The following is a 15,493-nucleotide window of genomic DNA, read 5'->3' as shown; positions in this document are numbered from 1 at the left end:
AATAAATATATATTATATATAATCTAATGTAAGATATTTATATAATATAATGCATTATATAAAATATAAAATATAATTTAAGATATTTATACCATATTATATATTATATATAATTCATATAAAATTATAAACTATACAATATAAATTAAATTAATAAAATAAATGTAATTGTATAATATAATAATATAAAATAAAGTATTATATAATATTATGTTATAGTAATATTATATCATATTAATAATACTAATATTATGTATTTATATTATGCATAGTGAATAGTGATTAACAAAAAAAAGTTATGAAATATTAATTCTTATCCGTCCTAGGAATTTATTTTTTCATTTTTTAACAATGGAATGAGAACAAATATTAATTTTCGAACTTTAGATGGAAAGTGTGAAACAAACACAAAACTTTTTCAAAATTTGAAATAATAGTTTCAGAAAAACAAACTCACCTTTAGAAAGAGAAATCATAGAGAATGGTACCAAAAGATTATATTATTTGGTTACATATTGTTTCAATCAAGGTTTTAAAAAAATGGTTTGGTGACCTAGATTGCTTATAGGGAAACTGGTATGAATCGGCGGTCTAGATTGGCAATTTGCTTGAGTGAACAAGGCAATACTTTTTTTCTGAATAAATAAATTGAAAAATTTAAAATAAAATTGATACCAATTATACCAATTGGTTTTGTCAAAAAACCGGTTAAAACTGTCCTATTCCTAACGTGAATGGGTTGTTTCCTGATTAGTGGGAATCAGCCGGTTCCTATCCGGCTCTTTTGATTATATGTATTTTAGACAAAGGACTAGGTTTCCATGAGTTGGCTGACTTATTTATTTAAATGTGTCCTCTCTTCGAAATTTATTTTAGAAATAGATTTTAGATTAAAAATTTTAAAGAATGAAAATCTCAATCGAGTAGGAACCCTGAAAAAATCAAATATAATAAATAAAAAACAATTTCCTTTTCTACAATTCGTGCACCGTTTATTTTAATTATTTGGACGCAACTATTTCTAACGTCCATCAACAAGATGGGTATTACTTGCGTCAGGGGACGTTGTTGTAGAAGTGCGTCCCCTGTATTTTTGCCTCAGACAAAACTCACCATTTCTAGATCTCAAATGGCAGCACACGTATGTACTATAAAACCTGTTTTCCTTCGAAGATCAAAACACACAGTTCTCTTACATGTTTAGAAAGCAAAGCTCTCTCTCTATCTCTCCCAGCAAACTCAGTGGAGAAGGAGCGCCATTTCCAAAACCATAACCCTAATCCCAGCTGCTGATCTCTGCAACTCCTCTCCGTTCCGGTCATGGCTCAGCCACTGGTAAAGAAGGACGATGATAGAGACGATGAAGGTCTGGATTCCAGCGATTTTGTTGATTTTTTTTGCAACTTTTGTTCAGAATTTCCATTTTTTCAGGATTTATTCATCTCAATTTAAAGAAATGAAAGGCTCATGAGAGAATATAGACTGTTGCTTTGCGGTGATTTTATTAATTGAAATGTGAGAGTAGTGGTTTTAGTCCCAGATCCGAGGGTTTTTTCTACTCGATTGTTTAGGTGTAGTATGAATTGTTCATTTGAATGGATCTGATCTGGAAATTTGCTTGCTGTGAAATTTGGTCTTTACTTGTTTATGCGCTAGGGTTTTGTTTTTGCTATCTGTTTAATTTTACAAAGAATTTAGCTTATTTGATCTCACTCCAGCAGCATTAGACATCTTGTCTCTAGATCCTCAGATTATGCAGTTGATCCTAAATGATCTGTTTACATTAGTGTTATGTATGCATTGGCTTCTAGTTAACGCATATATCGAGTTAAAATCATAGGTTTTGATTCTTATGCTTATTGAACAAATCTAGGGTGTTTAGCTCGTCAGGTGTCTATTTTGTTTCTATTATCCTCTTTTACCGTGGAAGTTCAATGCTTATGATTATGTTTACAAGGGGAAATTATTTAACTGTCTATTGTTTTTGTGCATTTCTTACGAGCATGACACATGTATCGGCGACTATACGTACTTAATTTATGGTTTAACAATCCATTCAGTCTGAAATTGGGCATCTTTTTACTTTTTCTTCTCTTTTTTTATTAAGTTGTTATCAATGACAAAATTTTGTTACTGTATAAGTGAATGTTCAAGCATAAATAAGTGGTATTGGGTCAATTGATCTGAATTTGTGATTTTAATGAGCAAAATTAAAGAACAAAACAAGTAAATAAATTGAAGAACAAATTTCTGGATTCAACTCGTGTCAGTGTCAATGATTACTATTGAGAATCTTACCTTAAGCTAGCAAATCCACCAACTCGCTGGGTACCATATTACGCTTGAAATTTTTGGTTATTATCATCTGAGAACTATTCATTCTTTATTTTTATTAAAATCCCAATCATCAACTAAATTATGGAAGCTAGAGTGTACTGTAATCTTGTAAATTTGTAATATCTGTATCTCTTTTGGAAATTCCTTTTTTTATTCCTTTTTTTGCTAGATGAATAGGTTTTGCTTTTATTTCGTTATGGTTAGAAGAGGATGAATATACACAAATCCTTTTCTAAAAAGAAAATTATTGATGTTTGTAGTTTAACAAATTCTTTTATTTCCATGAAAAACAAGGAGTTTCATGGGTATGGTCCTCATCTTTGTATTTTCTCTCAGCTGAGTATTCACCATTTCTTGGGATCGAGAAGGGAGCAGTTCTTCAAGAAGCACGGGTGTTCAATGATCCTCAACTTGATGCAAGGAGGTGCTCTCAGGTTTGTTCATCTCATTGTTACTGTTGTTGCCGCTGGTGGCTGTTTAGATTATCAAGTTGTAATATTGTCCCTCCTATTAAATGTTGGCTAGAAGAAATATTATCATGGTCTTTTTATTGATCAAAATTTTAATCACATGATATCCAGGTCATCACAAAACTCCTATACTTACTCAATCAAGGAGAAACTTTTACAAAGGTTAGTTCAGTATCAATTCCAATTCTTGTTCATCGGATCAATTGTTTTATGTATGTTTGTGTTCTCTCATTTAAGTTAATCCTCATGTTTTACCTTTTTCCTTGCAAATCTCTGAACCACGAGTGACCTTGCTCCTTGAATTTTGGTAGATTGAAGCTACGGAGGTTTTTTTTGCGGTGACAAAGCTTTTTCAGTCAAAGGATATGGGACTGAGAAGAATGGTTTATTTGATTATCAAGGAACTTTCCCCATCTGCAGATGAGGTCACTTGATTTTTTCTAATATTAGAATTGTTGTTACTCAATTGTGCCAGAGAATGGTCACCACATGGCAATTTTCCACACTGACATCCTTAATTTTGCTGTCATAACTGACAGGTTATTATTGTCACTAGCTCACTGATGAAGGACATGAACAGTAAGACCGATATGTATAGGGCCAATGCTATTCGGGTGCTATGCAGGATTACAGATGGGACACTATTGGGTCAAATTGAGAGATACTTAAAGCAGGCTATTGTCGACAAGAACCCTGTTGTCGCTAGTGCTGCACTTGTTAGTGGAATTCACTTGCTTCAGGTATGAACTATTTTTCATTGTGCAAGCCAAGTTTATTTGGCTTGTAATAATTTGGATCACGATTGGCAGTACAACATATTTTTGCTTTTTTAGTAAATCTGATTATGCTTCTGATTCAACCAGACAAATCCAGAAATTGTGAAAAGATGGAGTAACGAGGTCCAAGAAGCAGTTCAATCCAGGGCTGCCCTTGTACAGTTTCATGCATTGGCGCTACTTCACCAGGTGTGATGGATTTTAGCTTTAGTTTTGATAGGTGGTGTGATGAGTAGTGGATAGATCCATATTGGTAGACAAATTTTCTTTTTAGTGCACGGTTGAGTTGGTGTGATAGCCAACTTCTGTTGTTTCTCAAAAACATTATAAATCATATTTTATAATAGAGTTACTAAATATACGTTTTATAGTATTATTGGCCTTCACACGTTCACAGAACCAAGGTCTTCAGAGAGTGGGGTAGGTCCCATAGCAATGCTTAAGCTCTCCTCTTGTACCCCACTGCTATGACAGAGCTTATCCATTAGAACGTATGAAAAGATGTGTAAGCATATATCTGCTAGCCTATGTGGTTGATGTGTCACGTTTCACACATTTGATCACCCTTCACTCTCAGTCACACAATACAATACCCAGACTAATGTTTAAGGCCTATAATATGGCCATTTACTAGAATCATAATGGCCAAGTGGTCCAGCAAATATCTATAAGATCTGGGCATCTAGCATTGACTGTGCCCAAGGGTGATACAAAGGGAGCTTCTGTTGGTCCCATGCTCATAGGGCTTGATTGTCCCTTGTTCATGCATCTTGATCGCTTCCCAATGTCGAGTGACTTTGAGGTCCGTTCGTGAAAGCCTTGCTGCGATACTTTCAAGAAAGCACTGCAATGAGTCTTTCCACGACTGGTTGCAAGCCACTCCCCTAACTTGCTAGATTTGAGGTTATTTTGGTTCCATTGCTTTTTCTTGTGTGTGGGAAGGCTGACGCAGCTGAAAATCACCGGCAGCGAACAACCGGCAAATATAGTTGCATTTTAGAGAGAGAAACAAGCAACTGATAAGAAAATATGCAAGGAAAAGCACAAACATGGACATCTGAGATCTGCACCAGGCACCACAACCAAGAGATAATAAAGAGAATAAAACTCTCTCTATACACATTAACCTACTTTCATACAAAAACATAATCAAAACCACCTTACAATGAGATGTGCACCTTTTTATAAAGGTTCTCCATGTTAAAAAAAAAACCTGCCTGTTCCATCCCACCAACCTGAAAAGACAACTTCCTATTACTTCATGTCCCTAACTAAAGATAAAGCTTCCTTATACTAAGGCATTCTTATTCTAAACGATAAATAATCCTATTTTCTATTAGTCTTCCTAAAACTCATAAAAAAAACTTAAAAATGAACTTATCCTTCTAAAAAGATTTTTCCTACTAAAACAACCTCCTCCTCATTTTATTCCTTCCTTCCCTACTGATAAACCTCAACCCTTCTATGCGATAATTACTAAAATTAACCCCAATAAAAGATAAAAAGTCTACTCACATATCTAAAAGTAAAATTAAAAATTAGAAATAAACTTTGAATCAACAGGTCTGGATTAGAGGTCCCCAGGCAGGGGGGAGGGTGGTTCTCACTCTCAGAAGTCTCGAATGCTTTGTTCTATCTTCCCTCTAATAGTGGCACTTCTGGGGAAGCATAACAATGAGTTATACCACAACTAATGTTTGTCTACTCTTCCATCCTGCTAGAGTCTTGCTTGTGTGGTGCAAGCTCGAGGCTCATTTGGTTTGATGAGCACATGTGGCTGGATCCTCTTGGTTTCCAAGCCATAGTAGAAGAGTGGTGCTGCCTAAAGTGGAAGGTGGCCAGGATATAGGATGATAAAGAAGCTTTGAGAGACCGGAAGTTAATTGAAAACTTGAAATCAAATGATATCACGAGTTGACATGTGCTTATGTATTTACTAGCACAGATATATTTATGTGGGAGTAGTTGGATTATTCCTTTAGAGGGTTCGTCTTAGTATGCTCTCTAATTTCCAGACCTGAATGGATTTTTGAAAATGCCTGCAATATCAAATGATATAATCTTGGTGGAAAGCTTCTATTATAACAATTTGTTTGTTTATTAGTTGAAACAAGGCTTATGCTTTCCTTAATCTGTCATTTAACTTGCAGATCCGGCAAAATGATCGGCTGGCTGTAAGCAAGCTGGTCACCAGCTTAACAAGGGGAACAGTTCGCTCACCATTGGCCCAATGTCTTTTGATTCGTTATACAAGCCAGGTATTTGCTTGTGACTATGAATAAAAGTTAGGACACTGTGATGGGAAGCTATTGTATTCTAATATTGGTTAGGTATTAGGTGATACGAGAGTCCAGCAATAACACTGCTGGAGGAGATCGTCCATTTTATGACTTTCTTGAAGGTTGTCTTCGACACAAAGCAGAAATGGTGATTTTTGAAGCAGCAAGAGCCATAACAGAGCTCACAAATGTTACAGTTCGAGAGTTGACCCCGGCCATCACAGTTCTACAGCTATTTCTGAGTTCATCCAAACCAGTGCTTAGATTTGCTGCTGTTCGTACTCTAAACAAGGTAGCCTAACTTGACTTTGTTTTAATGTAAAAAACAACATTATTGTAAGCTGTTATCTCTGGATGAGAGAGTATTATTATGCACCCATCTGTCATTGTTCATTTATTTTGTTGAAAGGGCTAGCCGACCCCAAATAGTTGGGTTAAGGCTCAGATGATGATGATGATTTTGTTGAAAGGGCTACATGACTGTTAAGACACGTCATAGAAATATGAAGCCTGTATGAATTCCTTGAATGATGGGTTCTTTGATGGATCATATATTATATTCCAGAATAAGAAAATTCTTTTGTGGTATAATAGTATAGAAAAGTATACTAGTAGAAACTATTTTTCCATTTTTTTTTATGGTTAATAGTTTATAAACATCTTTGAAATTTGTAAATATGGTTGTCTAATGCATAAAACATAAACCCGACACATACATGACTATTGTACGAGTTTCAGTTATACCATAGTGATGACTTGAATCATTTATGTCATTGAACATATAAAAGGAATTATTTAATTGAAATTGATGCCTAAAGCATGAAAATTAAAGACAAAAAATAAAAGAATTGATACCTAAATTGGTGTTTTCTTTCATTTTGGTCTTCTATATTGAATTATTTTACCCTTCAAAAAATGTCCCTGTGCCTTAAAAATGGTAAATTTAATGCCCTAGGTTTATTTCTCTTTATTACACCCTTTCTATTGTTGCAAAACATGTGCATTTTTAGGTTTATGGCTAGGTCAATACATGACTGAACAACTGAAATTCCCATCTCATTTTTTTTGTTAAATTTATTAAAAGAAACCAAAACACCACCAATGTGCCTTGTACTGGGTACCAAAATTTTTTTATTTACCCAGTTGTATTGGATTCTGGATATTACTTATTCATGGCTAGCTCAATACATGACTGAACAACTGAAAGTCCTATCTGCATTGTACTGGATACCAATATTTTTCTATTTACCCCGTTATATTGGATTCTATATGTTAGTTATGGAATCATAGAAACTGCCTTATCTACATCATGATATTAAGCAAAACGACCACCCTCAAATGAAGTGTCACTCTAAAATTCCATGAACTGTGCATATGCGTGTATGTGTTCTGATGCGTAGCAGTATGTTGATATCCTGCACAATTCTGATGCAGGTGGCCATGACGCATCCCCTGGCGGTTACAAACTGTAATATCGATATGGAAAGCTTGATTTCAGACCAAAACAGAAGTATTGCTACCCTTGCCATCACTACTCTCTTGAAAACAGGGAATGAAACAAGCGTTGATCGCCTGATGAAGCAGATTACCAACTTCATGTCTGATATAGCTGATGAGTTTAAAATTGTTGTTGTGGAAGCTATTCGTTCCCTGTGTCTTAAATTTCCACTCAAGTATCGTACACTGTGCGTATTCCCATCCCTGTTGTGCATGAGGTTTTCTAATGCACATTGTCAACATAAACTTGCAAGCACACATACGCACATATGCTCATATATTACCATGTAGTTGCGCATCTGAGTATGTAAATGTATGAATAGGACCATTCTCACACATATATATTCTCAGATGTCTATGTATGCAACATACATGGCTAAATTATGTTTTTTATATTTGCTCCAAAAAGTCATGATTTGTATGTGCCTTTCTTTTCCTTTGTAAGAAATTAACTGTTTGTTCTGAATGATTCCAGGATGAACTTTCTAAGCAATATTCTTAGAGAAGAAGGTGGGTTTGAGTATAAGAAAGCAATCATAGATTCAATTCTCATCCTTATCCGTGATATACCGGACGCCAAGGAAAGTGGCTTGTCTCATCTCTGTGAATTTATTGAGGACTGTGAATTCACTTATCTTTCAACTCAGGTAAATGCCTGTTACACTTTCTTGATCGATATTTTAGACCAACAATGTGCTAGAATTTTTGCTAGTGTTGGTTTCTCTCTGTAGAATTCAAAAGCTATAATCAAGTTATATTGCTTAGGACCATTGTTTATTTACACCCCAGTCTTCTTTCATAGATACTTCATTTTCTGGGCAATGAAGGACCAAAGACTGCTGACCCCAGTAAATATATACGTTATATTTATAATCGGGTTATCCTTGAGAATGCAACAGTACGGGCCGGTGCTGTAAGCACTTTGGCAAAGTTTGGAGCTTTGGTGGATTCCTTGAAGGTATTAATTGCCTTTTGTCATATCATGCTTTGTTCATAACCTTATTTAGTTTATTTACAGTGCCTGAGTGTAGTGCTAATGTTTAATGCAGCCTCGAATCTTTGTTTTGTTGAGGCGTTGCCTTTACGACAATGATGATGAGGTGAGTCCAGTTCCATTTTAGAACTTAGCAGATACTTTTTATTTGTCCCTGTATTATTATAATTACCGCATGATCCTATGGCAGCTGTGCTTTCAGTTTGAAATTGTTCAACAAAATCAATTTGCATCACTTCAAAATGAGTGTGAACTTCAAGTGCGGTTTTTCTCAATCTGTTATTTATGAGTATTTTGTGGTGGGAATGCTTGTTAATTCCCAAAAAGAGGACCCCTATTTATTTGTTAGAATTATTTATCTCTTTATTCTGTTCATTTTATTTGTGATCCTACAACCCACTAAAATAATTGTCCCCATACATGCACATAATCAGGTTCGTGACCGAGCAACCCTCTATTTAAAATGTCTTGGAGATGAAGGCGAATTTGGTGAAAGTGACAAAGATGTAAAAGATTTTCTCTTTGGAACACTTGACTTGCCTTTATCAAACCTGGAAGCAAGTCTCCAAAGCTATGTGAGTTCCCGTGAAGCCTATACTCCCTTCTGATGAACATATATGTATTCTTTAACTTCATCCTGTTCATTTTTTGGGGACAACAGGAGCCCTCTGAAGAACCTTTTGATATCAACTCTGTACCAAGAGAGGTCAAATCTCAACCTCTGGCTGAAAAGAAAGCCCCTGGTAAAAAGCAATCGGGATTGGCTGCTGCTCCAAGTGCACCCACATCTGTTGCTGATGCATACGAGAAGATGCTTTCTGCCATTCCTGAGTTCTCTGCCTTTGGAAGGCTTTTCAAGGTCTGCTTCCCCTACCTTCTTTTTACCATCTTTATTCCTACTTGAGATAGTTCCTGTGACTATGGAAAGAGCTGCACAGCTTATACGAAGAGTAGCCCATTATACAGGTGTTTTGATCCAATGTTAGGGAAAGTATACCATACTCCAGTGGTCTATGGTGTCACCAACTGACTGTTCCTAATGATGGCTGGTGGAAATTGATTGTATTGGGAACAGGGGTCAATCTCCACCATCCATCATTGAGAGAATATGTCTTTGTTTTGGATCTCTTATGGCATACACCACGTGTGTGCCTTATTCATTGTTTTATTTGAGGGAATTTCATATGAGTTAATGGGCTTATACTGTAGCTTAAGGCACTTGAAAAAGTATGGTTCTGTTGGATCTCAAAATTTGCACACATTTAGATCTCATCTAGGCTATCAAAATAAAAGATACAAAGAGTGGACAAGAAAATGGGTGAAAATATTCAGTATTTTCCGTGGAAGGAGGCTGTCCATTGGGTGGACAGCCGCACAGCTTATACGAAGAGTAGCCCATTGTACAGGTATTTTGATCCAATGATAGGGAAAGTATGCCATACTCCAGTGGTCTATGGTGTCACCCACTGACGGTTCCTAATGATGGCTGGTGGAGATTGATTGTATTTGGAACAAGGGTCAATCTCCACCAACCATCATTGAGAAAATGTCCTTGTTTAGTGTCTCTTATGGCATACACCACTTGTGTGCCTTATTTTATTTTTTCATATGAGCCAATGGGCTTATACTGTAGCTTAAGGCACTTTAAAAAGTAGGGTTCTGTTGGATCTCAAAATTTGCACACATTTACATCTCATCTAAGCTATCAAAATAAAAGATACAAAGAGAGGACAAGAAAATAGGCGAAAATAGTCACTATTTTCCGTGGAAGGAGGCTGTCCATTGGGTGGATAGTGGATCTAGGCCTTGAAGAACTCAATCATTTTATTCTTAAATGGTCTAACTTTGGAATCAAAGGCGTGCAAAATTTAAAAAAAGAACTCCTCTAGCTATGTGTTTTGGAGCTTGGCTTATACTGTAGCTATAGCCTGTTGGTTTATAGTGTCTTTCCACAGACACACACACACGTTGGGTAGGTCTATCTCTTCATGTTATATTTATTTGCTCTTTCCTCTTTCCGACAGTCTTCAGCCCCTGTGGAGTTGACAGAAGCGGAAACAGAGTATTCTGTCAATGTGGTGAAGCACATTTTTGATGGCCATGTTGTGTTCCAGTACAACTGTACAAACACTGTTCCTGAAATACTCCTAGAAAATGTGAGTGTGGGGTTCTATGGAACATTTTAATATTTATTGGAAACATATTTCCAAATATGAGCCTCTCTCATCTTATATGGTTTGCTCCTTCTTTGGTTCCAGGTGAATGTTTTTGTGGATGCATCTGAGGCAGAAGACTTCACCCAAGTTTACTCTAAGCCTTTGAGATCATTGCCTTATGATTCCCCTGGTCAGACCTTTGTGTCTTTTGAGAAGCCTGAAGGTGTTCCTGCTGTAGGGAAATTCTCAAATATGCTGAAGTTCTTCATTAAGGAGGTACTGACACTAACTCAATGTGTAGTATTATGCTTTGATAGAATTCACTTCCTACCATGAAGATTTTAGTCATTGCTTTAATATTTTTCAATCAAACAACTTCAGAAAAAGAGAAGACAAGAGACTAAGGTAGGTTTTAGATCTTGCAGCTATGTGTGTGTGCTTGTGTAGAAGAATCCATAGTTCACTATCAAATTTCTTTGCTAAGAGCATGCACCATATGTAGAATTTGGATGTCATTTGTCGAATGAATAATCGAGTGCACTAAATCGGTTTACTTGGACGTCAAAATATATACTCATCTTTCTCTCTGTTCCAAGGTTTCAAAAAACGCTAGGCGGCCTGCCTGGCGCCCAGCGCCTAGGCGTGCGCCCTGTAGTTGTTTTCACTTTGGCGGTTAAAAATAAACCCCATAACCTTTTTATAAGACCTTGAGGCCCTTTTGGGCAATATAAAAAAACGAACAAGGCCTTACAGCCGTGGGCACCCGCCCAGGGACATCCGCCCATGTAGGACCGCCTGGGTCTAGGCGTGCGGATTTTTGGTCCAGGCTGCCTAGGCGGGCGCCAGGCGGACCGTTTTTTAAAACATTGCTCTGTTCATAAGTAACCAAAAGTAACTAGATGTTCTCGTTTTGAAATTCTTAAATTTTCAGAAATGATGTCAATTTCTCATTGATTAACCTTGTGGTTTGGTGACTATAAAGCATTTCATCACTTCTGTCGATTCGGGGAACTACCAATCTCAGAAAATAAAGAAAAAAGCATAATGGAATCATAAGTGATAGGAATAGGAATGCATTTTTGGAGAAAAGCCTTATTTTATGAATGTAATTTTTTCAGATATTAACTCGAATAAAAATTAAAATTTTTAACCTTTTTTGTTTAATTCTTAAGTTGGTTAATATTTTTTGTTTGGTACGAAGCTATGAAATATCTTTTTTAGTTATTTACTATAATTGGTTTTTTTAAATAACTTTCTTTATCTGAATTTATTTCTTAAAATTTATTAATTTTTAGATTCCTTTAAATTTATTATTTTTTACATTCCTTTCTAATCAAACCAACCACTCGATTGCACATGTAATGGTTAATACAGATTGTGATCTCCTTGTACCAGAAGTAAATGGTCTTATTATATACATTTTTTACAGATGTATAGTTCTATTATGTGAAGGATTGTAATTTTTTGTTTTTGTACTGTTTATTTAGGTGGATCCAACTACTGGGGAAGCAGAGGAAGAAGGAAACGAGGACGAGTATCAGCTAGAGGACTTTGAGGTTTGTGCAGCGGATTACATGGTGAAGGTGGGAGTGTCTAATTTCAGAAATGCATGGGAAAGCTTGGGACCTGATGGTGAAAGGGTTGACGAGTACGGACTTGGAGTGAGAGAGAGTTTGGCTGAAGCTGTGAGTGCTGTCATCAACATCCTTGGAATGCAGCCATGTGAGGTTAATTTCGTTGCCCTTCATCTTCGTATCTCTCTCTCATTTGATTTTATCTGGCCTTCCCGTGGTCTGTTTCTCCCATTGTTCTAGTTCCTCTCTGGTTTGTTCTCTTGCCTTCACAATTTTCTCATTTTCCCATTGCTTTGTGTGTGTGTGTGTGTCAGAGTACAAAGAAGACCAGGAACTTGCTTGCATTTACACGAGTTTTCTTCTAGTTCCACTTCTCTCCCTCTCCCTCTCTCGCGCACACACACACGCACACCCAGAGCAACATCACATTAACAAAGAAAAAAGGACGAGGGAACTTGCATGCATTTTCCTACTTGATTTCTGTCTCTCATTTTACTTACCAACACTCATCCTCTTGGTGGCCATCGGTTAATCAAGACAAAGATGCTTTCCCTCGTTTTGTTACTCTCTCCTTTCTGTTGATCTCTATCAACTTTTTTTGTTAACGATTTCTTGATCAAAGCAAAAAGGGACCAGGGAATTTCTGCCCATTAGTGCTCCCCACCACCTCCCTTCTCTTTCTCTCTCACTCACCCACTCTCTCTCTCACTCACACTATATTGGCTAACAGATGTTTCTATTTATCTATTCTTCATATTTGGCTTACTACTTCTAAGATGTTTCTGGTTGTACTCTCCCCCCCCCCCCCTCTCTCTCTCTCTCTTCACACACCCACACACAAAGGTTTGGACCAAAGTGACATTTATACTTGTGGTGTGGTCCTTTTGAAAGGGCACGGATGTGGTCCCGAGCAATTCACGTTCTCACACTTGCCTGCTCTCTGGGAAGTTCATCGGTGATGTGAAGGTACTCGTGAGATTGTCATTTGGGATAGATGGCCCCAAACAGGTCGCCATGAAGCTTGCTGTGCGGTCTGAAGACCCGGCTGTTAGTGATACCATTCATGAGATTGTTGCCAATGGCTAATGATGGTTAAGTGTGTGTCTTTCGGTCATATAGAAATATTGTTGGAGAGAGAGAGAGAGAGAGAGAGAGAGAGAGAGAGGGAGGGGGTGCTATTTTTTGAGATGTGGATTAGGGTTTTGTGGAAACTGGTCCACTGAGTTTGGACAAAATGCATTTGTTAGAGGCAAGGCCTTCCCAGTTATTTGATTATTGCACAAGTGACTGAAAAAGCGAAGGAGTTTGCATTTGAATCATCATTTGTTATCATGTTATATCTTTAACAAATATGAATTGAAGAGGGTCTGGTGCTAAACACAATTATAACTGGATTTGAATCTCGTCACATGTTTTTTTGATTTTCTTTGCAAAGGTAAAAAAATGAAGTAGTACAACTTTGGAATAAGAAATCACAATCACCTCTAATGGTCAGACGTGAAATCAGGTGGTCGGAGTTGCATTTGAAGTTTATGCGGTATTTTCTTTCCAATCAATTTCTCAATTGATATATCAGGCAAAGCATATGCCGTTAGCTTAGTTAAACTAATGCTCGTGAATGCATCTAAAAACTTTATAAAATAACCTTATGAGAAAATTCATCATGAAGGAATCATCATCATCATTCGAGCTTCATTCTAACTATTTTGACTCTATAAAAACGGAATATGAAATCAAAGTCCTTACCAATAAACCATTCTCTATAAGGAATGTGGCAAAAAAGGGAATACTAAATCAAAGTCCTTACCAATAAACTATTATATATAAGGAATGTGGCAAAAAGGATTAAATGTTAAAGTTCTTGGCGAAAAACAAAATCTCTCTTGAGAATTGCTCTTAGGACGACCCTTAAATTTCACCTGATGTTGGTTACTTATACGACATTCATACCCTCAAATTTCTAACTTCTCTTGTGACTAAATTTAAAGCGAAAGTTGCACAAAAATGAATAACAACTAACATCCTCATATCTATTATGCTCATTTTATCGATATGTTGTCTTTTAACCACTCAACATTCCATTCTATAAATCATAGAGAACTTCCACTTCCGTTTCAATAGTATGCGACAGTTACTTAAAATGCCAGATGTACATTTCCATTTCTATCACTCAACTCTAATTCTATTTGTAATATCTTCCTCAATATCTCCGTTATTTGGGATTAACCGCCATAGATATTGGAAGCATTCTCTTTTAGGTATTTCTTGATCTTCAATCTTAACTACTTCTTCATTTTTATTCCTATTATTAAACTTGCATTCTATATATTCTATCTTAGACCTGCTATTTTTAAAGCCTTTAGATTCTAGAGCATCATTTCTACATTCTAACTTTGTGTTGACACTGTTTCTAGTCTCATCGACAAAATCGTCATCCGTGAACAACATACATTACGGCACCTCATGTTGTAGGTGTTTGGTTAACTCGGTATGGGTTCAATACCGACCCCTGATGTAGGCCCATTGTCATTGAAAATTCACTTTTCTCTCTAATTGTCTGTATACTAATTACCACTCTTTCGTATCTATCTTTCACTATGTCAATATAGCATATGGGGACCTTTTTCTTTTCCAACATGCACCAAATCAAATTTCTAAATACTCACTTTCTCTAAATTAATAAAGATCATGTAGAGGTCTTTTTCTTTTTATATATATATATATATGTATGTATTGTGAAGTTATAGAATGTTTATACCTATATTAACGTATAAATTTTAATTAATATGTCTTTTAGGTTATGGGAGTATTAAACAAAAAAATATGCACTAGGGTTTTAAGAGCGCTGAGAATGGGAAAGGGATTTCATTGTAGAAAAAAGAAAAGAAAAAAGAAAGGGAAAGGGGTTATCTTTCAAACGTTGCGTTTAATGTATCATTTGTTCAAGAAGTGAACCGTCTCCTAAATATTTGGCAGAATAAAAGTAAACGAAGCGGTAACTTAATTTAATGAGTTTGACAATAAATTACCAAGCTGTAGTTAGTACGTGACATTATTGCTGGGCTCAATTAATCAGGGGCAAAAAATAGGGAAAATTATATAAATATCTGTTTTAGTTTATGTTATTACCAAAATAGCGAATATTTTCCATTACTACTAATATATTTTTTTTTTTAGTCAATGGTATGCCTAATTTTGAATTTTTAATTCCTTTGATTCTCTGTGTTTTTTTTTACTCCTTCTGTCTTCAATTTTTTGTTCATTGTTCTTGGTTTGTCCACAACTTGGTGTTTCCCCTCCCCGCCCCCCTCCCTTGTTTTTGGTGATACGTTTTGGTGATATGTGGTGAAACTAAATTGGACATACCTTCGAAACCTGAGAATGGCCTTTTCTTGAACAAGAGTGAAAAA

The 15,493-nt window shown here is 36.1% G+C and overlaps 1 protein-coding gene across 1 annotated transcript; it reads left to right on the top strand.

Moving 5' to 3' along the window:
- Nucleotides 1–1,181: 1,181 nt before the first annotated feature.
- Nucleotides 1,182–13,378, top strand: LOC18445844 (coatomer gamma-2 subunit, putative / gamma-2 coat protein, putative / gamma-2 COP). The gene is made up of 18 exons (XM_006855970.4): nucleotides 1,182–1,366; nucleotides 2,674–2,771; nucleotides 2,919–2,969; nucleotides 3,119–3,232; nucleotides 3,347–3,547; nucleotides 3,671–3,772; nucleotides 5,734–5,841; nucleotides 5,921–6,154; nucleotides 7,297–7,547; nucleotides 7,835–8,006; nucleotides 8,162–8,317; nucleotides 8,409–8,459; nucleotides 8,788–8,928; nucleotides 9,015–9,212; nucleotides 10,378–10,509; nucleotides 10,612–10,785; nucleotides 11,997–12,236; nucleotides 12,975–13,378. Exons 1-18 carry the CDS (start codon nucleotides 1,321–1,323, stop codon nucleotides 13,167–13,169), a joined length of 2,664 nt encoding a protein of 887 aa, XP_006856032.1. The 5' UTR covers nucleotides 1,182–1,320; the 3' UTR covers nucleotides 13,170–13,378.
- The last annotated feature ends 2,115 nt before the right edge of the window (nucleotides 13,379–15,493 follow it).

Source organism: Amborella trichopoda, chromosome 13 (genome assembly GCF_054954075.1).
Source record: "Amborella trichopoda isolate Santa Cruz 75 chromosome 13, AtrichopodaSantaCruz75HAP2 v2.0, whole genome shotgun sequence".
NCBI lineage: Eukaryota > Viridiplantae > Streptophyta > Magnoliopsida > Amborellales > Amborellaceae > Amborella > Amborella trichopoda.
The sequence above is the reverse complement of the archived record's forward strand: the minus strand, read 5'-3'. Positions and strand labels throughout refer to the sequence as shown.

Excerpts from the sequence above, each read along its gene's own strand:
- LOC18445844 (XM_006855970.4), top strand. The coding sequence starts at position 1,321 with ATGGCTCAGCCACTGGTAAAGAAGGACGATGATAGAGACGATGAAG. Across the intron at positions 2,772-2,918 it reads ATGCAAGGAGGTGCTCTCAG|GTCATCACAAAACTCCTATA; the intron begins GTTTGTTCATCT and ends CATGATATCCAG. Across the intron at positions 3,548-3,670 it reads GTGGAATTCACTTGCTTCAG|ACAAATCCAGAAATTGTGAA; the intron begins GTATGAACTATT and ends TGATTCAACCAG.